Source organism: Scleropages formosus, chromosome 13, assembly GCF_900964775.1.
Source record: "Scleropages formosus chromosome 13, fSclFor1.1, whole genome shotgun sequence".
Taxonomy (NCBI): Eukaryota; Metazoa; Chordata; class Actinopteri; order Osteoglossiformes; family Osteoglossidae; genus Scleropages; species Scleropages formosus.
In genome coordinates, this window is record NC_041818.1 from 18,884,328 (window position 1) to 18,911,037 (window position 26,710).

The window sequence follows — 26,710 nt, forward strand, 5'->3', positions numbered from 1 at the left end:
TGACTCCGCCAGACACGCGGGATTCGGGGCGGCGAGCTTGGCACGCCGTAGCCCCTCTCTCTCGCGCCCCACCTCCATTGCTTGCGGAGAGATGCGCTTCTATGCAGGGAGGCACCGCCACGTTAATGACCTCATGTGGGGTGACCTTCCGGAACGTTCCTGCAATGTCACCAGCAGCAGCCTTTTCCCTACAAGGGCCGCTTGCTCGACAACATCTGCCATGAGTCCCCCTGAGCCGTTGGCCGGGCGGGACGGCGTGGGGCTGTGCTGTGGACTGCTGCGGGGGTGGGCAGCACGATCGCGGTGCCAGACGGTGGACCGGAGTACTTCCCGGGAGCTGGTGTCCGGGCATCCGTTGTGCGCCCTCTCACCGAGCCCGGATGCGAGCCCAGGCGGCTCCGCTCACCCGTCTTCGCTTGAGTTCCAGCGCGGATCCCTTCTGTCAGATGCAGGGGGTCGTGGGCCCCGTAGCCCGGCTCCGCCCCCGCGCTCCCGCTCTCATCGACACACACGGGTCCTCCTCACGCCATGTTCTATAAAGGTGATATCATACGCCACTTTGAGGAGGTGAATTATACATAGCGATTACATAAAGTGTTATGCACCAACTCATTCATTTTTAATCAAACACATTTTGTAGTTAAGCTCCTCTTTGTAATTAATATTTATTGCCAGCCTGAAAATGAGTTTATGTTGCGGAAGCCGGCAGATGCGATTAGGAGCCCGAATGCGGCAGTAACCCCCCCCCCCCCCCCGCTGCCCGGATCACAGCCTTTTGCTCATCAGCTCTTCCTCTCCATCCAGAACTGAGATCCAAGCCCACCCACACTGGCGGGCCTCGCTGCCGCGGGTCAGGGACACTTAGAAATACCACATTACTGCTGAGCATGTGGACCCAGAGGGGGGTCATGTCTACAGGGCTGGGCTTTGTCCTCACGCAACTTAGATCTCATCTTCTAGGGTGCAAAGTCACCTGCGTGGGGCTCGAGGCTCAACGGTCAGGCCTTTGTAGCAGGCGGTGCGGCAGCGGGGATGAGTCCGGCTCCGCTCGGGGACCCGGGCCTCAGTGGGCGGCGCCATCTAGTGGCCGTGTTTGGAAATGCACAAGCAGCGGGGCTTCGCCGCCCAGGCCGCAGGGATGGAGGCGAGACGAGGAGGGAATTATCGGGCTCGGGTGGAGGGGGAGCGAGAGGATCGGGGGCGAGGCGGCAAAAAGCCAGGGGCGTGTTTCTGCTCCTGTCCCTGAGACAAACGGAAGAGCTGACGGAGGCGATGCAGCCGGCCCGGGGTGTCAGCGCTTTCCCTTGACTGGAGCGGCGCTGGCGGGGTGGGGGCGGCACCCGGGACACACGCGTCCCCAGGCTCCGGATCCCCCCATCCGCTCCGTGCCCTCCTATACAGACGGGATATGAAATTTGACAAGAGAGAAAATTGATTTGTGGGATGAGATTTAGGTGTGATAGGCAGGCTCGGTGAAAGCGGCAGAAGGGTGTGAGGCATTAGCACAGCACCGAGTATTCCTGGGTTCCTGTGTGTGTGTGTGTGTGTGTGTGTGTGTGTGTGTGTGTGAGTGCGAGTGAGAGACAGAATGCAAAAATGTGTGTGTAGCTGTGAGTGTAGGGACACGGTTCTGTGTGTATGGTACGTGTGTGTGAAAATGTAGCGATATCCGAAGGTTTGAACAGTGTGTGTGACAAAGGATGTGTGTCACCACTGCACATTGGGATGTTGACCTTTTCTTGCAAAGGCAGGTTAGTCTAGTGGTTGGAGCTGTTGTCTTGTCAATGGATCTGGGTTCAAATCCCACCTCCTGCTCTGCTACCCTTGATCAAGGTACTTACCCTAAACTGATACAGTAAAAAATACCCTGGTATAAATGGGACAATTATGGTACCTTGGTGTACGAACCTGACAGCGTAAGTGGCTTTTGAGAAAAGCATCAGATAAATTTACAAATGATAACGTACTGTATTACTCACACACACACACACTGTCTGAACCGCTTGTCCCATACGGGGTTGCGGGGAGCCACAGCCGAACCCGGCAACACAGGGCATAAGGCCGGAGGGGGAGGGGACACACCCAGGACGGGACGCCAGTCCATCACAAGGCACCCCAAGCGGGACTCGAACCCCAGACCCACGGGAGAGCAGGAACCAGTCCAACCCACCGCGCCACTGCACCCCGTCTATTGTATTACTGCTACATTGAATTATTTTTAGTTTTTATATGCTGGAAGTCTGTCCACATTTAAATAGGGTCTGAAAACTCACCTCTTCCAGACTCACTTCGCCCATCATCTCTTAAGTTCATGTAAGGCGTAAATGTTCACGCACCCTGACTTTAAGATCATGCCCGGATAAACCTTCACGCGGCGGCTACTCCCGTATGTCTTGCATGTAAATGTTTGTGTATCTTTTTTAAAAAAATAGTCAGAAGGTGATCAGGATTTGTCTCTTCTGAGTTTTATGCAGCGACTCGTCTGATGAACACTGGTGCATATGGTGGAAAGAAACTGCACTTAAGAATCACGTCTGCAGCTATGTCTCTTTCCCCTAATGCAATGCGCACATTGTGTTTTCTATGGGATGTGCGTCGCTTTGGGGAAAAGCATCTGCTGGATGAATAAATGCAAATGTAAATATGCTATTTGATTTAACTCTGAATTCGGCTCCCGCGCCATTCTGCCGAGACGCAGCCCCGTTCCCTTGTTTTTCTGGGTGGAAGAATTGCTTGGCAGTACCTGGAAAGGTGGAAAAGATCAAGCAAATGCTGGCAAATAAGAGAGGGGCTTCTACGGAAGCTCGCGCGACAAGGAGAAGGACGAGCGCAACGCGGGAAGGCAGGTTTTGCCAGATGAGCTCCCTCCGCCACGTGCAGGTCGAGGGCTTCCGGGCAAACGGGACGGAACCTGTCAGGAGTTCCCCGCGCCGTCAGTCGACTCTCGCTTTTTTTTTAAACCTTTGAAAGGCTTCTGCTCGAGTGGAAACTTTCCTCTTTGTTGTTGTTTTTTTCCCGCTCGGAGAGTGCCTGGAAAACCGCAAGTCCCTCGCAGAGTCCGAGCAGAAACTGCAAAAAGCACTGGCATTTCGTTAAAGTGCCAATTACCCGCTATTTCAGCACCTATGCTTGACGAAAATAATACAGAATTGAGAGACGTAATTACTGTTCTTTAGACAGTGAAATTTTCTGGGCCCTCATCAGGGAAGGTGAGGTTGTAATTGTAAAAAGCAGCTGCCTAGAGTTTCCACGGCAACCGGTCACCTGTGCAGAAATCGTGTAGCGGTGCTGAACTTGTTCACCACGGTGGCTGCAGCCACTCATTAACACGGACGTGAAAATGCACGCGAGAACTAACGCCTGCGCTCGTGTAGCGGGTGGCGTCACTGAAGCGCTGAAGTACACACACATTTCTACTTGTTTGTGGCGGGTCGCAAAGTCACGGGGGGCCTTGATCTCATCACTTTGAGTGAGAGACTTTACCCGAATTGCTGGAAGTGTAAATGGGTACAAACAAAAGTCATTTTGGTTAAAAGTATTGACTGTACAATAATAATAATGATAAAGTGTGTTGAGGCTTCACGCTATGCTTTGGCTGATGCCTTTCGTGTTACCTCAAGTAAGCTACTTCATTTCAGTTGTACCAGTTACTATTCATCAGTCTATGCATGTTTTAAATAATATGTTAAAATATTAGGAACAGTTTCCTGTGCCTTTCGCTCAGTCGTCAGTTCTTGCTGTTCTCTTGATATTGAGAAGGTTATTACGCTTTCACTAGGGGTCGTTTGATATGTTGTTTTTATTATTATTATTGGGTCAGTGAAGGTGATGCAATGCTTGTCTCAGCACTGTGAAGCATGTGTGTACTATCAGGAAACCCTGGTGAGATGCACCCAACCCTTTCCTCCAGCAATGAACCTCCTCGGACTCAACTGGCAGTTGCAGCCCGCCGACGGCCACGTCATCAACAATGGGCTGAGCTCCAGTCTGCCGGGGAGCAGCGACGTGGCCACCGTGTCCTCGGGAAGCAGAGGTAAGGAAAGGCGAATGGAAGATCATTGTTGACAATGGTCCAGACAAATATGATTATAGGTCCACATCTCTCTGGGTCTGTAGTATCTGCACACACTGATTACCTTCCTGTGTGTGAATGCCGGCATAATCCGCAGGACAGGTTTAGCAACGTGGGTGATAAAAACTGGTCAACAATGTGGACATAGTAAAGAGAGTTTGCGTAGAGGAGGTAGTGTTGGGCTGGGTTGATGAAGAAAGGGTGTTGGGTTGGCTTGGTGAAGAGGAGGTGGTGTTGGGTTGGGGTGGTGAAGAAAAACTAATGTTGGGTTGGGTTGATGAAGAAAGGCTGGTGTTGGGTTGGTGAAGAGGAGGTGGTGTTGGGTTGGGTTGGTGAAGAAAGGCTGGTGTTGGGTTGGGTTGGTGAAGAAAGGCTGGTGTTGGGTTGGGTAAGTGAAGAAAGGGTGGTGGTTGGTGAGGTTCTTGAAGAGGACATGCTGTGGTAGGTTGGGTTGTGTTGGGGAAGGGTGGAGTGGTGAAGAGGAGGTGCTGTGGTGATGGGTTGGTGAAGAGGATGCGCTCATCTTCTGAGCTCTCCTGTGGTGTTCAGCCCTGTTCCCGCAGTGGACACTTGTTCTTGGATATCTGGGTAACATTCTTCCCACTTGACATTGTGTCAGATCTGTTGATTTACTACAGTGAGTGCTGAGGTTCTTCTGTGCGTGTGTGTGTGTGTGTGTGTTATGATTAACAGACCTTGGTCAGTGTTGAAGGAGGCAGAAGTGAATATCCTTCCCTTAGGCTGCGCTGTGCTGTGTCTGTCATCTCCTCAGGACCCTGGACCATCCGCAACAGCAGCATCGACACAGGGGACCTGGAGGTGGGCCGCCGTGTGACCCAGGAGGTGCCGCCAGGCGTGTTCTGGAGGTCTTTGCTGCACATCAGTCAGCCGCAGTTCCTCAAGTTCAACATCTCGCTGGGAAAGGACGCGCTCTTTGGGGTGTACATCCGCAAAGGGCTGCCCCCATCCCACGCCCAGGTGCTCGCTGCTGCCCCCTCTCAGCCCCAGCCTTTGACCCTCGTGCTCACACTTGCTATGCTCGTGAGCGGAGCCCAGCATCAGACCCAAAGCTGCAACCTGGTCGGGGACTCCCTGAATGAGCCTCCTTGCCCTTGGTTTCTCTACCCCTCCCTGTGTGCTCTCACTTCACTTCACTTCGCCTTGGTTCATAAGTGCCTTTCTGGGGTGACCAGCACTCAGCAGCACCAGCCAGAGCAATTTGCATACATCATCGGAACATCAAATAGATGGCGAGAGGCAGATTTATGTTGAAAAGTTAAATAACAGCGGTGATGACAGTAATAACGGTCTTTATGTGGGGTGCTCCATGTCTACAGATATTACATAGACATGTGGCCTCACACCGAGCTGATGGCTTCTCTCTCTTTCTCTCTCTCTCTCTCTCCATCTCTCTGTCTTGTCACACTCTCTTTTTAATGGTTAATTATACCTAATTGCCACAAGAGTGTGGTTACGTTGAAAGAGCCAGAGGAGACAAGAGGAACTTTTGATTTCAGACTTTAGGAAATGAAGAACGTTCTAGAGTAATTAGGCAGAAGAAGTGCTGTGTTGGTTCAATCAGGAGAGAATGTTTCATCAGCTGGGCTCAGAGGAACCCAACCGTCCCTCTGCTTTGTTGTGTCCCTGTTCCTCTCTCCGTGTGTGTGTGTGTGTGTGTGTGTGTGTGTGTGTGTGTGTGTGTGTGTGTGTGTGTGTGTGTGGCTTGGTCAACGGGGTGATCACTGACCCTGACACTCTCCCGGTCTCCTCTCCTTGCAGTACGACTACATGGAACGCCTGGACGGGAAGGAGAAGTGGAGCGTGGTGGAGTCTCCACGGGAGCGGCGCAGCGTGCAGACGGTTGTGCTCAACGAGGCCGTCTTTGTGCAGTACCTGGATCCGGGCACCTGGCACCTGGCCTTCTACAATGACGGCAAGGAGAAGGAGTCTGTGTCCTTCAGCACTGCTGTCCTGGGTGGGTCTCGACAAGTTGTCTGACCCACACGCCCCTGTTGTACCCTCCATCCAGGTCAGCAAGTGGCATGGTAACAAACGTCACAACTTAAGGGTCAACTTAAATCTGATTGAAGCAGCTCCGCCGTAATCTTCCTCTTTGTCTCGGGCGTTCACTACGACGTCCAGCTTTATAAATGGTTAAATTGTAAATCACTTTGGATAAGTGTCAGCTAAGCAACAAAATAATCATGTCCTATAGAATTGTGAGCACGGTATTTCAAGTTGTAATAAGTAGGCAGGCTCGGAAGGACCTCGGTTTCATCTAAATGTTAATCTTCAGGTGCATTGTGGGATACGCGTGAAACCTGTTCAGATGTGTCAGGGTCTGACAAAGCTGCCTTAGCAAGCCAGCGAGGAGAGGTGGTACCTGTCAGCAGGAATGGCCAGACAGGGCGGTTGCAGACCCCAGGGAACCTCCGCACTGTCTCGTCTGTGTTAACAGGTGCTCCCCAATTAACTCTGCAAGTCATCTTGGACAAAGGAATGAGCTTTATTATTATTGTTATTATTATTATTGCCGGACACACAGGCACCTACACAATGCTGAAATCAATGATCCGGGAGATTAGTGAGGCACCTGTACACCAAGCATGTAGTATAATGAAAAAAACACAAGCCTGATAAAGTTGACAGTTCAAAAGAGGAAGGTTGAGCTAGAGAGACAGGAAGACAGAGGGGACATTTGGGTGACGCTCTAGCTGTCTAGAGATTGCCTCCTATGTTCTCCCCTGTACCAGGAAACAGTGTACGGTACGGGCTTTAGAAGTGACCCCAGGTAAATCAGTAGGAGGCCCCCTGGGCTGGATCAGGACAGAAGTTTCCAACGTCTTCAGTAGTACAGAGGTGCTAACAGTCTCCGTGAAACCAAATCACGTTTCGTTTCCACCACAGAAATAAATGTGTTTAAAAAAAAAAAAAAAATTTACTATCAGGATAATTGGATGAAGAGTTCAACCATTACTTGGGCATCGTTTGTTGCATGACTGTTTAAGCACGATGGAATTATTGTGTGATGTATGTGTAACCTTACCAGTTAACCTTGTGCTGATCAATTGTGAAACAGCTTACTTTTACAACTACAATAGCTCTTTTCTCTAATTAGATGTCACAGGGTAATTTCAGTTTAATATAACAATAATTGCTTGGGAGAGCAGATGCCTCCTGTGCACAGAAACAAGGATAGATAAAAAGGGCAGGCAGGAGGGGTGTTTAACCCGGGGGTAGGGCACACCCAAGAAGGACAGGGTCATCAGCCGGAGACGAGTCGGTAGGATGGAAGCAGAGGGGCAGTAGTTACGCTTCTGCACTACTGTATTACTCTTAGTGTCAGTTTTAAATATGGTTTTACGGGAAAAGTAGCTGTTTTCCTCACCTGACACCGTTGAAATCCGTAGTACATTTGTAATGAACTGGTCTCATTTTCACAGACTCAGTGCAAGAATGCCCCCGGAATTGCCATGGCAACGGCGAGTGCGTGTCAGGCGTGTGCCACTGCTTCCCAGGGTTCCACGGCATGGACTGTTCTAAAGGTAGGCCAAAGGAGGCATGGGGTGGGTGAGAACACAGGGGAAGAGAGCGAGAGAGAGAGTAGAGGAAAGCAGCTGATGTCACTTCATTTGTTTGTAAAAAAAAAAAAAAAAAAAAGAAAAAAAAGTCATATTTTACTTCTACTCTGCGACTGGAACAGGCCACTTTGTATCATCTCATCACTAGAGATCACCAGACCCCATCCTCAAGAGGACTCGCTCACTAGTCCCGTGCATCCGCCGGTGTCCCGGTAGGGCCGGCCGGGTCAACGCGAGCCCCAGGCTAACTCCCCACAGCTCTGCTGCTGCAGTCAGGCCTCTTTGGTTGCACAGTGCAGTGCGGAATTGGTGAACGCTGCTGCTGCTAGAGAAGACATCGTCTATAATCAATAATCCATTGTACTGAATATTCCATTCGCATCTGACATTGGTTAGAAGGTGTTCATATGTCAGTCGTATAGCAGTGCTGTGTCAGTCCAAGAGCCTTAGCCAACCTGCAAAGCCAACACAGCCAGGTTCACTGCAGGAGTTAGAGTTCAGCCATGGGTTTGGTGAGTGAAGCGCAAAATTCACCACACTTGGCTTAAAATAAAAACACTCCTACGTCTGGACGATTATAGAGAAAATACCGAAATAACTTTTTCAAGCAGTGCTCTGACTGATGGGCTAACACAGACAAATTAAGGATTTTCAGTGATCCAAAAAAATCAATGTGAAACCCAGCAACCTTTCTGCTTGAACAACAGATCAAAATTTGTCGGAATGTGTGAACTCAGCTCAGCACCGACTCCAGGTTCTTGGGAATCGGAGGTACTTTTTTCAGGTGAATCAAAGTAATGGAAAATAATTCATTTTCTGTCGAGAAACAAACTGGGGCACGTATGGGGCTATATGTACCATTCTGAGTTGCATGAAAGGCTCAGAATGCCAGTAGAAGGGCTTCCAGTGCTTCTTATCCCTGAAGAATTCATTTCCTTTTTTTTCCTTTTGTTGCACAATAATTTTACTCAATAAACAGAGTACAGCACAGTGCCGTGGAAAAATTGAAAGTCTTCATTTAATAACCTGATTTAAAATACCAGTTGCCTGCGTTTTCATGGCTGTACGTGGTGAGAGTGACATGTTTTCAAACCCAGCATCAGCGGGTCCAACCGAAAACCCCTGTAGCTGTTTCTATCTTCAGCAGTCTTCAGCACTGAGACACGACACACTGCCCTCATACACAACTCCATCTGCTTGACAGACACACATCCAGTGCAAAGTAGACATTTTCATTCTTCCCTCCGAAAAGAATATCAGTCCGGCCGCAACTGCTTGAGTGTCTGCGGTGACGGGGTGGTGAAGCCCCTTGGGGTCTGACAGCTTTCTATGGATTACTGTTATAATTACAAAGTCTGAAATATATTAAATGCAAGAGATCCGTGAAATCCCAGAGTCCTTCGCAAGCCACAGTGTGTAGCTTTATGAGTCTGTCGGATCTCTGGCTCGTGGCAGTAAACAGGACAATCGGGAACCCGACGGCTTTTACCACACCTTAAGGATCATATCATTTTGTAATCATACCCTTGGGCTTCAAAAATGCATCTACCACTTTTCAGCAACTATGGAAGAGAGTTTTGGGATAACTATAACGTTCAATATATCTCTGTCGATGATGTCATTGTGTACTCACCCTGGGTGCAACCTCAGGAAGGTGTTTTGAAAAGCTTCACAAGGCTCACCTTGCTTTAAACCTGAAAAAAAGTGCTTTCCTCAAGCCTTCTGCAATTCTTGCGAGTGACGTGTGTGTGGAGAGGAGAGGGCTGTCTCTAGGACTCAGGGGTTCCGAGGTCACGCCAACATGCTGGGATGATGGATGGGAGTCCACACAAGGCACATCCTCTCATTGCTGGCCTGGGATCTTGAGTGAGAAATATTTCAGTCTCATCACCAATGAACTGCACTTCATTACCTGAGAGGGCAGCTGTTTTACGTGTGTGTGCGTGTGTGTGTTTGTGTGTTTGTTTGGGTGTGTATTTGTGAGAAGGGGGGGGGGGGGGGGGGGGAGTGACGTGAGAAGGAGAGAAAAAACATTTCAAGAAGACTGTACTATATATCTCTTCCAAAGCGATTCAGACACACAGGAGCAGAGGAGTGGTGCTTTTCAGCGGGGGGTATAGAGGAGGTGGAGGGGTGGTAAATGTGACAAGTGTATTGGCAGAAGTCCTGCCTTGGCCCAGCATTGATGGGGGAGGGGGATTTGAAACTTACCTTCAAACGGTCACAGTCAGCTGTTTTCAAGTGGGAGGCTCAAGGTTTGAATGATGCTTACAAATATAGAAAAATGCAAATGACCCATTGCCGTTGGCAAGCGCCTCCACGGAGCTCAGTGTAAACAGCCTCCTGGGCTGATCCGGCGTCGCGCCTGCCGCCACCGGGCGCCGCACTCCTGCGCCTCTTTGTTATTGACTCATAACAGAGCAAAAGGGAGATCTGGCAGCCGGTTTTACCGTCTCCCCCACTCATCTATCGCACCTCATTAATGAACGCAGAGAGCCTGAGGAAGCCCACCCCAGGTGCCCGGGGGTACCAGTAAGACCAGTGACCGGTGCCCACGATTCATTGGCAAACGGCTGTGGCGCCTGCCGCGTCCAGCCCTGTCCCTGCGTCTAGGAAGGCACACCCTCTTTACGTCTTCATACACTTATGTTAACTAAGAGCAGTTTATTCCGAGGGGTTGCTGTGAGTCAGCCTGCAGAAAAGAGGCAGCGGGGGTCCGTCACCTCTTCTCCGATTCCCGGATGCACCTTCAGCGCAACCACCGCGATACCTTTATAAGCAAACGTGTTGTTTCTGTCCTGAACATTTGCAAAAATGATGATGTCCAAGACTGTCACTTGCGTTTAGCTGACACTTCTTTCCAAAGCCACTTACAGTGTTAACCTCCCATCAATTATCTTCCCATTTTTGCAGCTGGGTAATTTTTACTGGGGCAATTACCTTGCTCAGGGGTAATAGAGCAGTAGGTGGCATTTGAACCAGTGATCTTCAATTCTAAGCTCTAAAGACTGCGCTACCAGCTGTCATATCTGCTGTGGACCGTGCTGGACTAGTGGACTGTGCTGGACTAGTACACCGAGAGCCTGCAACAAGTTAGCAGCACATTTATCCCACCGAAATGGAGTGTCTTCTTAATGCTGCAGATCAGTAGCGCCGCACTCACAGGTGGTAGCAGTTACTGGAGCACAACAGAATAAAACGCCATGGGTGAAAAAGACACACGGACACCGCTGTGGTTTATTTCCTTTTTTTCCGGGCTACGTTGTCAGTTTTATTGCTTTTTTTTTACCCTCTAACCACATCTCTCTCTGCCAGTTTTGCTGTCAACACAAACCCATAAAGCTTTAAAAAAAAAAAAAAAAAAAAAAAAAAAGGTAAATTAAAAAATGTTAAATATTTTTATTAATTGGAGAATGTGTTCCGTTTTTCTTTACGATTATGTATGAAAGCTATATACGGACGCACGCTGTACACACAGGGCACTGCCCACCTCCTGCTATAGCACCCCTGAGCAGGGTACTTACCCCGAACCGATACGGTAAACAATATCCGGCTCTTTAAATGCTCAACTCGCTGTAAATACCGTAACATTGTAAGTCACTTTGGAGAAAAGTGCGAGCTCAATGAACCAATGTAGATGTACCCACCGGAATAAGGAGCAGCGCTCTCTCCCTGTGCCCGCAGTCGCCTGCCCGGTGCTGTGCAGTGGGAATGGACAGTATGAAAAAGGCGCCTGCATCTGCTACAGTGGCTGGAAGGGTCCCGAGTGCGACGTGCCCACCAGCCAGTGCCTGGACCCCCAATGCGGCGGGCACGGCGCCTGCACGGACGGCACCTGCGTCTGCTCGCTGGGCTACAAGGGGGAGAGCTGCACCGAAGGTGAGTGTCCCGCACGGGGACGAGAGTAGGGCGAGGGGCGCGGGGGTCGGCGGAGAGGGGGGGGGCAGCGTGCCGGCGCATGGGCTCGGGTCCCGCTTCCTGCACCGCGAGGAAGAGCAGCTAGCGGCTGTGAGGTGTGCGTCGGACGGACTCGGTGACACCGTAGCGGATAAGGAATGATCCGGCCTCTGGATGCGTCAATAAATGAGAAACTTGACCGAGGTATAAAATCTGCTGCATCGATCGGCTTTTTAGGAAGTATTGCCGAGAGCGGAGGCGCGCTCCCTGCTTTGTTCCCAAGAGTTCATTTCCTCAGGAAAGAGAGGCGGTGAACCCGGAGGTCGGGCGAGCGGCCACGGGAGAGAGAGCACGGATGGAGATGATGCGGACAGAAAAGCTGTAGCGACTCGATGCATCGAGTCTTCGAAAGGTTCCGGTTCGACGGAAATTCGGTGCCATCTCCCCCCCCCCCCTTCCCTTTTTTGCCACATCTAGCTTTTCTGAATCTGATATTCATCACAGTAGAGTCACTCCGACAATTTACCTGAAGCGCAAGTGACACCGAAATCAATATCTGTGATCCGCAATTTCTGCAGCATAAACAGAAGCGGCTCCGATGAACGAGAGCGGAGGGAGAGGCGTTCCGTCGGGGGACTCGCGGCCGAGGAGGAGCGTCGGTCGGAGGAGGGTGGCGGGGGCCCTGCTTGACAAATGGCTTTCGTGGTTGGTACGCGGCGAGATTTCCTCATCGGCTCGGCGGCCCGTGGCTCTTTCGGCGACGTGGCGCTCCGGAACTGCGAGCGAGGAGCCGGCCTGGCGCGGGCTTCCTCATTTTTTCACTTTTGCCCTTACCGTATTGACGTGCCGCGGCGGTGCCGCTTCCATGCGACTCCTTTGACGTGATACAAAGCGTCTTTGTTGTTTCCTGTTAAGTCAAAGTGACTGAAGCAAACTGTCACCGACTGCAACAAAGACCTCAATATTCTGCTGAAAGGGGGACGTTATGGATGTAACAGGCGCGTTTCGCTTGAAAGCAGCTTGGCCTTTGGCTCTCTGCTGGAGAGCACGGACTGAACTGACAACGTCGTGTGTGTGTGTGTGTGTGTGTGTGTGTGTGCGCGTCTCTCTCCCAGTTGACTGCCTGGACCCCACGTGCTCCGGGAACGGGATCTGCGTGAGCGGGGAGTGCCACTGCAAGCCTGGCTGGGGGGGGCCACACTGCCAGCTCCCGCGGGCCCAGTGCCCCGACCAGTGCCACGGACACGGAGCCTTCGTCCCCGACACGGGCGTGTGCAGCTGTGACCCCAACTGGATGGGCCCCGACTGCTCCGTGGGTCAGTGCCCCCCGTCTGTCTGCTTTCCGTGTCATTCATCTCTTGAGCCTTGAGTCATCCTCCTCTTTCTGCTGCTCTCAGTTTCTCTTCTTCCTCACTTTTTGCACGCCTGTACAACATTTACCCTCTTTCTACTCTTCTAAACTTACTAACTTTATAGAGTTTATAATGGTTGTTACAGCACCGCAGTAGGTAGAGCTCATGCCTCATAGCTCCTGGCATGTGGGCCCAGACATGGGTCCAAATCCAGCTCAGCCTCCGTTCAGTTTGCATGTTCTCGACAAATCAGCTTCGGTTTCCTCTTGGTGCTCTGGTTTCCTCCCACAGGCCAGCGAGATGCGTTTCAGCTGGACCGGCGACTGCGAATTGTTCACATTGTGTGTGATTGTCGTATGATGGACCGGCATCCCGTTCAGTGTGTACCCTGCCTCACCCAGCCTCCTGTGCCTCCGGGATAGGCCCTGAACCACCGTAGCCATACATCGGACGAGCAATTACTGATAACGGATGGATAGGTGGAGTGTGTGATAAACTTTATGTTACTGTCTGTTTGTGTGTCTCTGTGTGCATTCATGTGTGCACGTGTCTGTGTGTCTGCCCACTCTCTGCAGAGGTGTGCTCGGTGGACTGCGGGACCCACGGCATGTGCATGGGCGGGGCGTGCCGTTGCGAGGAGGGCTGGACTGGCGCCGCGTGCGACCAGCGTGTGTGCAACCCACAGTGCGTCAAGCACGGCACCTGCAAGGATGGCAAGTGCGAGTGCCAGCAGGGCTGGAACGGGGAGCACTGCACCATCGGTAGGCACACGCCAAGCAACCACCCAGGCACTTACCTTTTCTACTCCACCTACGCTGGAAACGGAGCCCGCCCACAAGGAGGGGCCTGCTGGGAGCTCGGTCCCGCAGCCGGATATAACTGTTGTTATACGTAACCATAACTATACGCGGTCATTCGTTCGGGCATTCCGTTCAAAGTGTTGAGACCAGCCTTCCGCATCACTTCGGAGACCGCTAGCTGAGCGCTAGCCCTCGTGCGCTGTCCCCAGAGGACAGGTGCATGCTGGGATGCGCTGCAGGCATCATGGACCCCTGGGGAGACCCATAGCCCAGCAAACCCCTCTCTTGGGCTGGACAGAGGGGCGGGAGTGAGAGTGGACTGTGGAAGGAGTGCAGGAGAGGTTTAGGTCGGGTGGAGGGGAGGACTTGCGGTCCTGGGAGAGGAGAAGGAGGGGGTGGTGGGGTGTGTGGAATAAATGTGGAGGGAAAGAGGACAAAAAAAATGTCACCATCACCCCATGTAAAAGGAAGGCAGCGGAACCACTCGATATCCTGTGTAGGAGATGGGGGGGGGGGTAGAGGGTAACAAACAGGGTAAAACAATGTCTTTTTCTTTCCACATTGATCCCCACCGCATCCCAACAAGCTGCTTTCCTCCGCTGTCCTGGATCAGCCACGTAGACACGTACATTCACATGCGTTCACTGTCCCTCATCACGTGGGCCGGATGAGGACGGGCCGAAGGGTCCGAGCGCCGCGTGCGCAAGCAGGGTTCGCCTCCCTCCCCTCTGTCCGAGTCGGACCACGTCCACGATTTCACGCGCCGTACATCCATCCTCCACCAGTTGAGAAATACTCGCTTAGGTTCCTTCTTCACTGCCGGCATGTTTTTTTAGACATTCTCATGTTTTGTTTTAATGCAGACTATTGGGATGAGACTTTCAAAGGTACTGTATCTCCTCGCCCTCTACTTTGCGTTTCTGTTTCTGTTGTATGTTCACTCCAGTGGAGAACTGTTGATTTGCTGGGGCGGGCGGGGGGGGGGCCTCGCTGGCTGCCTGCGTAGTGGGTTAGACGTCACGGGCTGGACTGCGTAGCGCTGTGTGCGGTAGGCTGCTAGAGCGGCACGTGTGTTTCATGGTGTTGTACAGCAGGCGATGATCACGGTGAGTTGCACGCGAGAGCGGCGGTCCCCAGGCTGCCGCTCTGGCTGTGATCTTGCTTGTGATCTATTCCAGCCTCCCCGGCCAGGAGAGATCCCAGTCGACCCAGTACGTGAGCGAAACCGCTGGAATAACACCTGAAGTGGCGCCGTTGCCCCAAATTTGCCTTGATTCATAAACGGCAAACCTAAACGTGACATCGGAATGCTGTTTGACCTTACGCCCCATCTGGCCGAGCAGGGCATCGAATCGGTGACCGTCGCCTGTGAGCAGGAAGTTGACCGTAGAAATGTATTGTTCTCCTATCAGATCCTCTTTGTTGCCGTTTCGGCATTCCAGATCCACCCTTTTCACCCTGTCCGCTAGCACAACTCTGCAGGTTAAGCATTTTGCCGAAAGAGGGCGTCTCTGTGGAAGTCATCGAATCCCCTCCGGGGATCTGATGTCACTGATATCACCGGTATCGTAGGTGACATGGTCACTGCCCTTCGCCACTGTTCCCAAGTGTCTTGGAGAAGTCACATAAGCTTTACCGTCGGTATAAGACAGAAAGAAATTTTTCTGGCTTGCCACCTGCCACCCCCTTTGGAGCAAACACACACACGCACACACACGCGCGCCCGTTCAGAGCAAGAGCAGGATGATGCGCAGCACTTGTGGGACCGTCCCTGTTTGATGTCTAATTATATTTTGGGAAGCGTGCTTGTTCTTTTCACATTATTTATTTTTTATGATGGGAAAGCGAGGGGGTCTTATCTCGTGCCTAAACATTGCATTGTATTTCATGCAGCGCGTATAACGCATTTGAAAAGGATTCGGCCGATTCCTGCAATGCTAATTAAGTGGGTTTGAATCCCACCCGGTCGGAGTTCGGGAAAGGGTGCCCGTTACTCTGCGGGAGGTGGGCTCGGCTACCTTTGTTCTCTCCCCCCGGCGCGACATCTCTCGTCTGCATTCTGCGGGGTTATAGAAGATACCCCAGCTGCGCGGTGGGAGATGCTGGGAGGGGCTCGGGGGTGTCTTCCCCACAGGCCGCAGTTGCATAACAGCGGCGCGGAATAAGATATTTTTTTTTTAATTGGTTTTGGTCTCTGTGCAGGTTGAATAATCGCACACAAAGTCTCTGTCAGCTCCTCCGAAGCTCACTCCTCCCAGGCCTTGACGTCACTTTGCCTGCGAGACGCCATGCGGAAAGGAGTATTTTTAGAAAGGATTCCTCAATAGGACAGACAATCGGATTAAGCCTTTTCAGAGGGATGTTATTGTCTGCGGTTTTCCTCCATCGAAAGGTGGAGATGTTTAGCGTATTCGGTTACGTGGTGATTTTTCGTGTGAGAGGGAAGGGCTTCTAGATGTGCTCGAGCGAGTGTTGAAGGGTGTGTGCGTCTGTGCGTGTGCGTCTGTGCGCGTGTGTTTTGACTGGGCTCATAGAATCTCAGCACAAGTCGTGCTGTGAGGCCCCTGAAAGAGCTCGTTGAGGATACGGAGACCCGAGGCACACAGACACGGCCATGGGGGGCTTCGGTGCCGGACGGTCCGGTCCAACTCCACCAAGGCACACGGACCGCTCGGCGATGACGGTTAACGCACCGGCCGGAGTATTCCCCGCCAGCAGTAACGGGACCGAGCGCTGCGTGCGCGGCTACAGACCCACGCTCGGGCTTCTTCCGAGTCTCGGGTGCAGAAGTGCAGAACCTGTGGCTAACGACCACACCGACGGACGTGCGACGAGCTCCCAGAGACACTGAGGCTGTCATCAAACCTTTTGTCAGGAATGTTCTTTTCCCCGTCTGCTGTCCTGAGTTCTCCCGTTACGTCTCGAGGTTCTTCCTTGCTCTCGGAGTCCTCCTCCTTTTCTTGTGAACTGTCCAGGTGTCACCGAGCGGATGGAAGGGATCTTGCCCGGTGATGGAGAAGGTATTCAAGCCTCACAATGGCCTCCAATCACGTCCCATGAAATGGCACGAGCTGCCATCCCGCAGGGAAAATAGGTCCCGGTGGCGGGCGGGCGGGCGCTGTAATGACGGCCACACGGGCGCGTCCCCTTCAGAGCGCCCAGCCGGCTCACTGAGTCGCGGCCCCAAATCCGCCAAGGCGAGAGAAAGACGCCGATCCCGAGGTAGCAATCGTTCGCTGTCCGACCCACCCTGTGCCTGAGCTTCTCGCTCTCGCTCTTCTCTACGCGTTCCCTCGTCAAGCACACGCGCCCATGCCGACGCCGACCGTGGAATCGATACGCTCGCCGTTCATTTCCATCATAGGCTGTATGACGAGTTTCCGAGCGCAGCTTCGGTATCGTTTCGGGGGCCCGTGAGTCCTCTGGGGAGTGTGTGCGTGTGTGTGGACCCGTGACCCGAGGCAATTTCTGCTCCTTTCTGGAGGCATCACGTTAGATTCAGCAGCATTTCTTTGGAGAGCTGATTTAATAGTTTCTGAAATCCCACTTTATTCCAGTTAGTATGGAGAAAATCGACTCGCCTTTTGCATTAAAAGAGGGGTTTTCGGGACCCCGCCCTGACAGAGGCGATCGATGCCCGCTATGGATTTTGCTGTCCGAGTACTTCATAAGTACTCGGCTCCTTAAAATGGCAACTCCATTTAACGGGCAATCATTGCTAACTGCCTTTTTCTCTTTGCTCAATACTGTGTGAAAATCTATGCAGGCTCGCCGGTTAATGTGACATTCAAAAGTCCCCAGACAATAAAGATTGGATTAATTAAAGATGCCGCTCTCCGGGGAGAGGCCCGCGGGCCGGGGGGGGCACGGCATTTGCTCGCTCTTCGTAGGAGTGCTGCCGGGAATAGACCCCACGGCGGCGCCCGTCACCGTTGTTACCCGAAAACAACGGCGTCGCTAACAAGCCCGACGCGCTCTGGGTGGCGGAGCGACTCGCCGCGCTCATTCTTTCGCCTGATGAGAGCTGTAAGAGTACTGACCTTTGAGCCGCGGTGTTTAAAGGAAAAGCGCACAGGAGAATAGGGACTTTAACGCCTGAACTCCATTCGCGGCGAGCCGGAGAGAGCGACGGTGCTGCTGCGACTTTTGCCGACGGCACAGCGGTGCAGCGGTTCCGCCCCCCGGCTGCTGGGGACGGGGGGTTCGGATGTCGGTTCAAACGCGGCTCAATCTGTGCACGGTCTTGGTGTTCCCTCGTGTTCGGCTGGGTTTCCTCAGCGCAGAGAGTCATCTCTCGGGGCAGCCGGTAGCTCTAAGTCACCTTTAGTTGTGTGGGTGTGGATGGATGGATGGATGGATGGATGGATGGATGGATGGATGGATGGATGTGTGTGCATGTCTTTCACCTGTGATGGATTGGCGTCTCATCCGGTGCGTACCCTGCCTCACGCCCTGTGCTTCCAAAATAGGCTCCAGACCACTGCGACCCTGCCCTGGACAAGCAATTATGAATTGTGATGAACTGATTGTTTTTTTCTTTGAGCCACCGAGTCATTTTTTGCCTAATAGAAGACTGAAAAAAACGCTTTGTCTTAATTTTGTTCTCAAACGTTTAGCGAAACGAATTGCTAAGAGGAAAGGCCTTGAACTAGCAGCGCTAGATCAGATGAGACCAGATCAGATCGGATGGAGGCATGAGCCTTGCGGACCCCACCCTCCACCGACACCCCCAGCTCTGCCTTTTCTCAGAGCTTCCTAATCGCATCTCAAGTCTCTCGACGCTCTAATCATATTCTCACATGAGAGAACATTATGCTCAGGCCATCAGAATCAAATCAGCCACCAAATTAACCATCTGGGAGCTTCTATATGTGCTCTTATCAAATATTCCTTGTTTTGAATGAATAGAGAAATCTATTTACCGCCTGTGGTGCGGACATTTTGAGCGGCTCCCGCCACAGGAAACGTCGTACGACACGTGTAAATGAAAGCCGTCGCGTCGCGCCTTCTACAGCTTTCGCAGTCGACTGTGGGCGCAGCCTTAACCCGAACCTTTAAGGCGCCTGCGCTGCCGGGAGGTCTCCGGGTGCGCACGAACACGCTTCGCGTTAGCTGCCGTCACCTCGGAGGCGGAGGGCAGTCGGTGCTGTGATCTAGAGCCTCGCCTCGATTTTGCGGAAGAGAGCGTGAGATGGTCTCGTGTTGCCGAGGGACTGCTTTTGGATGCGCGCCGGGTGTGGTCCCCGCTTCGCTGCGGAGCTGCGGTCACCTGCGGTCACCTGCAGGTCCCGCGTCCATCTGCTCTTCTCTGTCTGCTTCTTCACATGAGGAGGAACGTCAGCCTGATGCTCTTGCCCCACCTCTTCTTTCCCCCTCTTTCTTCTCCGTCTTTCCCGTTCACACCTCTCCTCCCATCCCTCCCCTCTGCCCTCTCTCTCTCTCTTTCTCTCTCTCTCTCTCTCTCTCGCTCTCTCTCTGTCCCTGTCCCCCTGTCTTTCGGCAGACGGATGCCCGAACCTGTGCAACGGGAACGGCCAGTGCACTCTGGGTCAGAACAGCTGGCACTGCGAGTGCCAGACTGGCTGGCGGGGCTCCGGCTGCAGCGTTGCCATGGAGACCTCCTGCGCAGACAACAAGGACAACGAAGGAGGTGGGAGGGAGGGAGGGGTACCTTTGAATAGGATGCCGTTGCTCCGGTTGGAAATCCCTGTGCGTGGCGACAGGCCGGAAGAGAAAGCATGTCAGAGAGGGGAGCGCGGAGAGGGGAGACGATTGACTGACATTGCCCAGGGCTCCTGGCGCTGTCACAGGTTGTGAGAGTAATGGAGAGCAACCTGGTGCCAAACGACCTGGCCCGCACAGCTATAAATTCCACTGACTTTAATCTGTCAGAGTGCCTCCGTCTCCATCTCCCATTTGCGCCGGGATATGAATTATTCCGGCTCTCCCTTGTTCCTCATTTGCGGCCGAAAATTTGCTCCGTGTTAATTTAACCGGGAGCGCCATAGATCAAACCGAAAATAAACTTCAGCGTATTTCATGCTTAATTGTTGTTGTGCGTTGCATTATTCATCTTAGATTTTAATACGGCCGATTACTTGCCGATGGAATTCGGGTTGAGCACCTTTCGCGGCGAGATCCGGTATGACATGAACCCGCAACCTGCCGGTCGTAAATCTGTCATCGCTTGGGTTCTTCTGACGCTCGAAGCGCGCGCGCGCGTGACGAACCGCTGTCTCTGCGGCGCCCCCTGCAGACGGACTAACAGACTGCATGGACCCAGATTGCTGCATCCAGAGCCCCTGTCAGAACAACCCGCTGTGCCGCGGATCCCGGGACCCGCTGCAGATCATCCAGCAGGGCCATGCGTCCGTCCAGAAAGTGAGGTCCTTCTACGAGAGGGTCAAGATGCTCGTGGGCAGGGACAGCACCCATATCATTCCGCCGAGAACCCCTTCAACGCCAGGTACGCTCTCGCATTTGCTACGCAGCAGAACACGGTAAAAAGAACGGGGCCCGCATCATCGTGAAAAACTGCCTTTGAACTGAGTGCAAGAGATGGACACAAGATGTGGTTTCCTGAGAGTGACTTTTGTGTCCCACGATCAGCAGACGAGTCACGTGATCAGAGTCGATGGTGTTACAGTGACCGCTATTTCTGCTCAGACGACGACTGCTGGACACCTCTGGTGATGAGTGCACCGTAAATATGACCTTCCTCCTTTTAGGTAGCACAGTAAGATGAGCTGGCCGGTTGGAATGGGTCTCTCGCGGAGTGTGAACCTGGTTGTTCCACGCGCCGTGCAGTCGAGACTAAAGACGCCCTTTGTCGTGCCATTAAGATCCGTTTGAGGGACGGAGCGATCGATCGATCAGCTGCGGTTTCTGTTTTATCTCTGCAGTCTGGCATCTCTGATTCGAGGGCAGGTTTTGACTACCGATGGGACCCCTCTGGTCGGGGTCAATGTGTCCTTTGTGAAGCACCCACAGTACGGCTACACCCTGACGCGCCAGGATGGAACGTAAGTGCACCCGAGGCTCGTGAGACCCTATCAAGAGATTCTCCTCTTGATTTTCAGCTTCCGCAACACAATTATTGATTTTCTCACTTTTTTTTTTTTTTTAAAGAACTGTCAGAATAGAAAAACAATGTATCGCGACCTTTGTACATAATTTAAATATACAGTAACTCATTATTAGCATACTGCACTTTATGAATGTGTCACATCAAATGTCTGTCTCTCTGCCTTGTCCTGTGACCTCTGACCTGTGACCTTGCAGGTTTGATCTGATAGCGAACGGCGGGGCCTCCCTGACGCTGCACTTCGAGCGCGCTCCCTTCCTGAGCCAGGAGCGCACCGTCTGGCTGCCCTGGAACAGCTTCTATGCCATGGACACGCTGGTGCTGAAGACGGAGGAGAACACCATCCCGGGATGCGACCTGAGCGGCTTCGCCCGCCCTGACCCCGTGGTGGTGGCCTCACCTCTCTCCTCCTTCTACAGCTCCAGGCCCGGGGAGAAGCCCATCATCCCCGAGACTCAGGTACGGGGACAGGGTCAGGGGTCAGGAGCTTCACTTCCCTCCCCTCGTACCGCACAGTGTCTCACTCACCCTCAGCCGTCATTCTTCACGTGCTTTCTACATCCGTGGCGCATCGACACGGGGAGCGCCTGTGTCTCACAACCCCTGTGCCCTGCAGGTGCTCCATGAGCAGGTGGAGATCCCCAGGCACCAGTCTGAAGCTCAGCTACCTGAGCTCACGTGCACCGGGGTACAAGTCGCTGTTGAAGATCACCATGACCCAGGCACTGGTGCCGCTGAGCCTCATCAAGGTGCACCTCATGGTGGCCGTCGAGGGACACCTCTTCCAGAAGTGGTTCCACTCGTCACCCAACCTGGCCTACACCTTCATCTGGGACAAGGCGGACGCCTACGGCCAGAGGGTGTACGGCCTGTCGAGGCTGTCGGTTGAGTGACCTCGAGGCGGACGAGGCGCCGCGCAGGAAGCACGGTTTCTCTTGGCAAAATGACCAAAAAAATCATCCGCCGGGGTGGTGTGCGATAAGCGGAGTTATACCAGTTCTCCAAGCTTCATGACCCCGGTGACAAGGCGTTTCCAGAAGCAAAAGTTTGTCTAAGGAACTCTGAGAATAGCGAGGTTTAAAACGGCGAGGTCGTAACGTCTCTGTCTGTCGTAGTTGGCGCGCTCGCACGTTTTGTCACATGTGGCGTTCGCCGGCTGTCGGCCGGAATCAGCCGCGACCCTGTCGGACGGGACGGAACGGGACCCAGGTGTTCGGGGGGAAGGGGGTTCGGACCCCGCGGGTCCTGTCAGCGGCGCGGCGGAAGAGGGCTGGCTCTCCGGTCGCGTCAGGTGGGCGGAGGGGCGCCTGAGGTGAATCGTGGCTAAAGGAAGTGGTCCGTGCGCGTGTGCAATGTCTTGTCAGCGCTACCCCCCGCTCCCCTTTTAAATATGTATTTATGGTAATGATGGCTCCTTGCGCATGGAAATGTGACAGCGCTCCTCGTCCTGGACAGGTGCCCGACAGCGCACCGTTGGCCCGGCTGACCGCGCAGCGCTAACATTGCGGAGTCGCTCCAACGGTGGGCCGAGGCCTCCGTCCCGCTTAAGGTGCTCTGTAATTACGAAGACGACCGTGCGCACGCGTGCCTGTTCACGTGCGTTTTCCTCCCCTTTCCCTCGAGCCGTTTAAACTCGTACGGCACGTAGCGGCGTGGGAGCGAGCGGTCGTCATGTTCCGAGTGTCGGTCGGACATGAACAAAACGGCTTTGTGGCGCCGCACTCTTAGACCGAACCGCTGATATTTTCACGCGCGTTTAAAATATTCTGAGCTCGAGCACGACAGCAGACGACGCCGGTGTCGGAATGACGGTGTTGCCGATCGTTCCTGATGCAGCAGCACCAGGGTAACGGCACATTTGTGCCAAAACACCGGACAGACCGTGAGCTTTAAACGTCTTGCTCTGTGTGTGTGTCTGTGCGCGCGCAAGGTCAATGACCCGGCTCCTCTCTCCGTCCCACCCTGTGCTCACAGTGTCTGTGGGCTACGAGTACGAGACGTGTCCCACCCTCATCCTGTGGGAGAAGAGGACGGCGGTGCTGCAGGGCTATGAACTGGACCCCTCCAACCTGGGGGGCTGGTCCCTGGACAAACACCACGCCCTCAACGTCCGCAGCGGTACGTAGTTGAATCCCCAGCGTGCTAACCGGTACAATCATCACTGTTACGTAAGGATGGCTGGTAGCGTCGTGGTTAGAGCGTCTACCTTTGGACCCACGGGTTGCGGGTTTGAATCCCATCTCCAGCCGGAGTACCCCTGCACGTGGTATTTACCCTAAATTGCTCCAGTAAAAGTCACCTAGCGGTGTAAATAATGACATTTGTAATAATTTTAACCTTAACATCGTAAGGAGCTTTAGAGAAAAGTGTCGGCTAAATGAATAAATTGGACTCCTCTTATTACACTGTCCGCTTGGTGGTTTTATCCAAGCAACTTTACGGAGAATTGTGAATCTTACTGATGCAATTCAGGTGAAACCCCCTACTCGTGGGCTTAACGGCAGGAATCAGAAATGGAACGAGCAGATCTGTGTCCTTAACCGCCGCGCTGCCCGCTGTCCTATGCCACCGTCCCCGCTCATTAGTGTCAGGGAGGCGGTCGGAGGACAGAGCGAGCTTTCAAACCGGCAGACGCTCGCAGATCAGATGGCCTTTGCGGGGCGTCTTTGAGCACGGAGAGTGACCGTCAGCGGCGTCGCTATGCGGCCGTGGCCCGAGCTCCCTCGAATCGCAGCAGTGCACCTCCGCGGCTCGGAGCGAGACCCCCTCCCGCCTCTTCCTGCTGGCGCGACTCCGTGTCCGCGGGCTGAACCGGCCGCCGGGCTCCCGTCTGGACGCGCGGGACGGTTCTGATCCGCAGGTTCCTTCCAGCCCCACGTCTGTGTTTCCCCTGAACTCGGTGAGCTGGCAGCACTCGATCCACTTCCCATCCGGGCCCCTCCGGTCATGTCATCGCAGGCCGCGTGACAGCATTCGGGCTTCCAGACAGTAACCGTATGAGTGATGCTGAGTGCGAAGGACTAAGTGTCGAACATCAGAAACTAAAACGCACACATGCCCTGTGTGTGTGTGTGTGTGTGTGTGTGTGTGTGTGTGTGTCAGTCACTCTGCTGTTCCACAGAGCAGCAGGTGGGGAGCTGGTTATAAAACTGCACTTGTGATCAAAGCAAGCAGGGCGTGATTTGCCTCTGAGGAAGATTATTTCAAGAAATAATTATAAATAGGGAAATGAGTAAAAATGACAAGATATGTAAATTGCTCGAGATCAAAAGGTGTGCTAATCAGGTAGATGTAGGAACAGCGTTTAATGGTGGAAATGGCAAGCGTCGTTTACCGCGCCCGTGGAAGTCATTCTGAAACATTCTGTTCTTCTTGTTTAAGGAATCCTGCATAAGGGCAGCGGGGAGAACCTCTTCATGTCCCAGCAGCCCCCGGTCATCACGAGCATCATGGGTAATGGGCGCCGGCGCAGCATCTCCTGCCCGAGCTGCAACGGCCTAGCGGACGGGAACAAGCTGCTGGCGCCCGTCGCCCTGGCAGCGGGCATCGACGGCAAGCCTCTACGTGGGTGACCTGAACTTCGTTGCGCAGGGTGTACCCCTCCTGAACACCACCAGCATCCCTGGAGCCTCAGGTCAGCCGGGGGCCTGGGGAGGAAGAGGCGCGTAAAGAACGAATGAGAGTAGCTGCTAAAATCGAGTGCCAAAACCGTGACGCCCTTGGCACCGTGGCTCTGGGGGGGGCCGGACGGTGCTCTGCGTGTTTGAGTTTGCCGCCAAGTCCGTCGGCCGACTTCCCGGTTCCTTCCCGTCAGTATGTCCCAAACCCCCCCCCCCCGATCGTACTGTTGCTCCAGCAAATTGTCAGGGATGTCTGTCAGTCTCTAGTTGTCTGCCTGCCTCTCCCTCATTTACTGACTCTTGTTTTATTTCCCCTCTTCTCCCCCTTTGAAGAACAAAGACTTCAGGGCACAGGTAAGAAACGCACCCGACGCCACGCTCTGCCTCCTCCTCCCTGCCTGCGACACGTTCCGTAACGCTCTCGTCAAAATTGGATGGTGTCGTATTTGCGCTCGCCGCTTTCCACCTCTCCCATTTGTTATTCCGCTGTAATGGAAGACAAAAACGTTTCGTTTTATCCGTCGGGGGCCTGAGCTTTCCCGCGGCGTGTCGTCTGACTCACCACGCCGGAGAATGTGGTAAATGCGTCTGCCTGACAGCGGAACAATAGCCTGTTAAACGGGAATTGCGGTGTGTGCCTCGCAGCAACAACCCCACACATAAGTACTTCCTGGCGGTGGACCCGGTGTCTGGGGCCCTCTACATCTCCGACACCAACTCGCGGCGGATCTACCGCGTGCGCTCGCTGACCGGCGGCCGCTGCTCTCGACAATGCCGAGGTGGTGGCGGGGACGGGGGAGCAGTGCCTGCCCTTCGACGAGCGCTGCGGCGACGGCGGCAAGGCCGTGGAGGCCACCCTCATGAGTCCGAAGGGTGAGTGTCGCCGAAGGAGGAAGGGCCGGGTGGGCGTTGCGGGCGGGGCTAAATCGGAGCGTTTCGCCGCGGTCTGTCTCTTACGCTCACCTCCGGCATGGCGTGGAGGCGCGCTGCCGCTCCTCAGAGGTCACGGGCCGTAGGGCAGGCCTCACTTTTTCCAGCTACGTGCATCTCGTATCTCTCTTTCCTTCGATTCTGAAGCCCCGATCAGCGCAGGCGAGCACGGAGGCGCAGAGAAGGGTAGTACAGTCGTACCCTGAGATGCACCTTTTCTGGTTGCGTTTCACACTCCCGCTTATGAGACACACGGCATTTGGACAGAAACTGATTTTGCTCCCCTCCCGACAGCCGAGCTGCGTGACACCGGGGTCGCCGTTCACTCTTCTTACATTTATTCATTTGGCTCACATTTTTCGCAAAGCGATAACAATTATTTATCCCCTTCATCCACCGGAGCGATTTAGGGCAAGCGTCTTGCTCGAGGGGGATTCAAAACCTGTGACCCGTGGGTCCGCGGACGGCAGTCCAAGCGCTACGCTACACGTCCTACCAGCGCTTCTTTTCAGCTGCAGTGTGGCTCGTGCTGCATTAAGTCCCCAACCTCCATGACCCCTTGTTCGCTATGATCTCGGAACTCGTGGACACGCTGGGACTGTCCAAATGACGTCCGCTCCTTTGGTCTGTGTGGATTCGGTCGCGGCGTTTTCATTGGTTTCCTTTGCCTGTACGGCTCCCTTCTGCTTCCTGCGTCGAAGGGCAAGTGAACGCACGCACACTAATTTCACGTGCGTGTATATGCGTTTCGATCCTATGTGTTTGATTCGTTACGTTCGTGGCACGTAGTGCGATCGGGCTGGATGAGCGCGGGTAGACGGCCGTGCAGCACTGCGGAGCAATTAATGGAGGGAACCTGCCTTATTGTGTTGGGTTTTCATAACAAATGTTTGTTACTGAAGCAGTTGAGCCCTTTTTAATGGGATCTGGTGATGTTTTCACATAAACGACTGTCAATTTTAGGGCTCAGAAAAAAGTTTGCCATAGAAGCTAATGGTAAGCGCATCTTCAGTTTATGAGAATCCACCTTGCAAAGGGTTTTTCGGGCATGAATTACCTGCGTACGGTGGCTCTATTATATTCGGAGGCCCACCTCGGCTGGCGCTTCTCCGTTACGCGGGTAACACCTGGATTCCCGTGCCGAATCGTACCGAGGGCCGTGGAGAGGCGGCCCGCGCAATCAAAGAGAACATCGAACCCTTGAGCTCTTAATTAATTTGCTGGCTGACTGTGGGGAATCCGTGTCTCTGGTGTCAAGTTTTCTTTGTTCCTTCTCTCCTTCTTCGGGAAGAGACTGTAAGTAAGACACGCCGCCGTCCACAGGTGCTGTGGCCCAGTTAACCGGAGCGGCAGCCTGTCTAGCACCGGCGCTCG

General features: G+C 53.5%; 1 protein-coding gene across 1 annotated transcript in view; it reads left to right on the top strand.

The window, feature by feature from the left end:
- tenm2a (teneurin transmembrane protein 2a) overlaps nt 1-26,710 on the top strand; it is a 212,948-nt gene that overhangs the window by 174,712 nt on the left and 11,526 nt on the right. Inside the window, 20 exon segments of the mRNA XM_029257160.1 lie at nt 3,911-4,033; nt 4,845-5,050; nt 5,852-6,047; nt 7,516-7,617; nt 11,338-11,532; nt 12,666-12,866; nt 13,478-13,663; nt 19,206-19,352; nt 19,959-20,147; nt 20,150-20,168; nt 20,605-20,724; nt 20,984-21,245; nt 21,403-21,426; nt 21,428-21,657; nt 21,711-21,724; nt 22,761-22,904; nt 24,168-24,340; nt 24,342-24,413; nt 25,017-25,165; nt 25,167-25,279. Of these exon segments, the coding sequence (XP_029112993.1) occupies nt 3,911-4,033; nt 4,845-5,050; nt 5,852-6,047; nt 7,516-7,617; nt 11,338-11,532; nt 12,666-12,866; nt 13,478-13,663; nt 19,206-19,352; nt 19,959-20,147; nt 20,150-20,168; nt 20,605-20,724; nt 20,984-21,245; nt 21,403-21,426; nt 21,428-21,657; nt 21,711-21,724; nt 22,761-22,904; nt 24,168-24,340; nt 24,342-24,413; nt 25,017-25,165; nt 25,167-25,279 (2,865 nt within the window).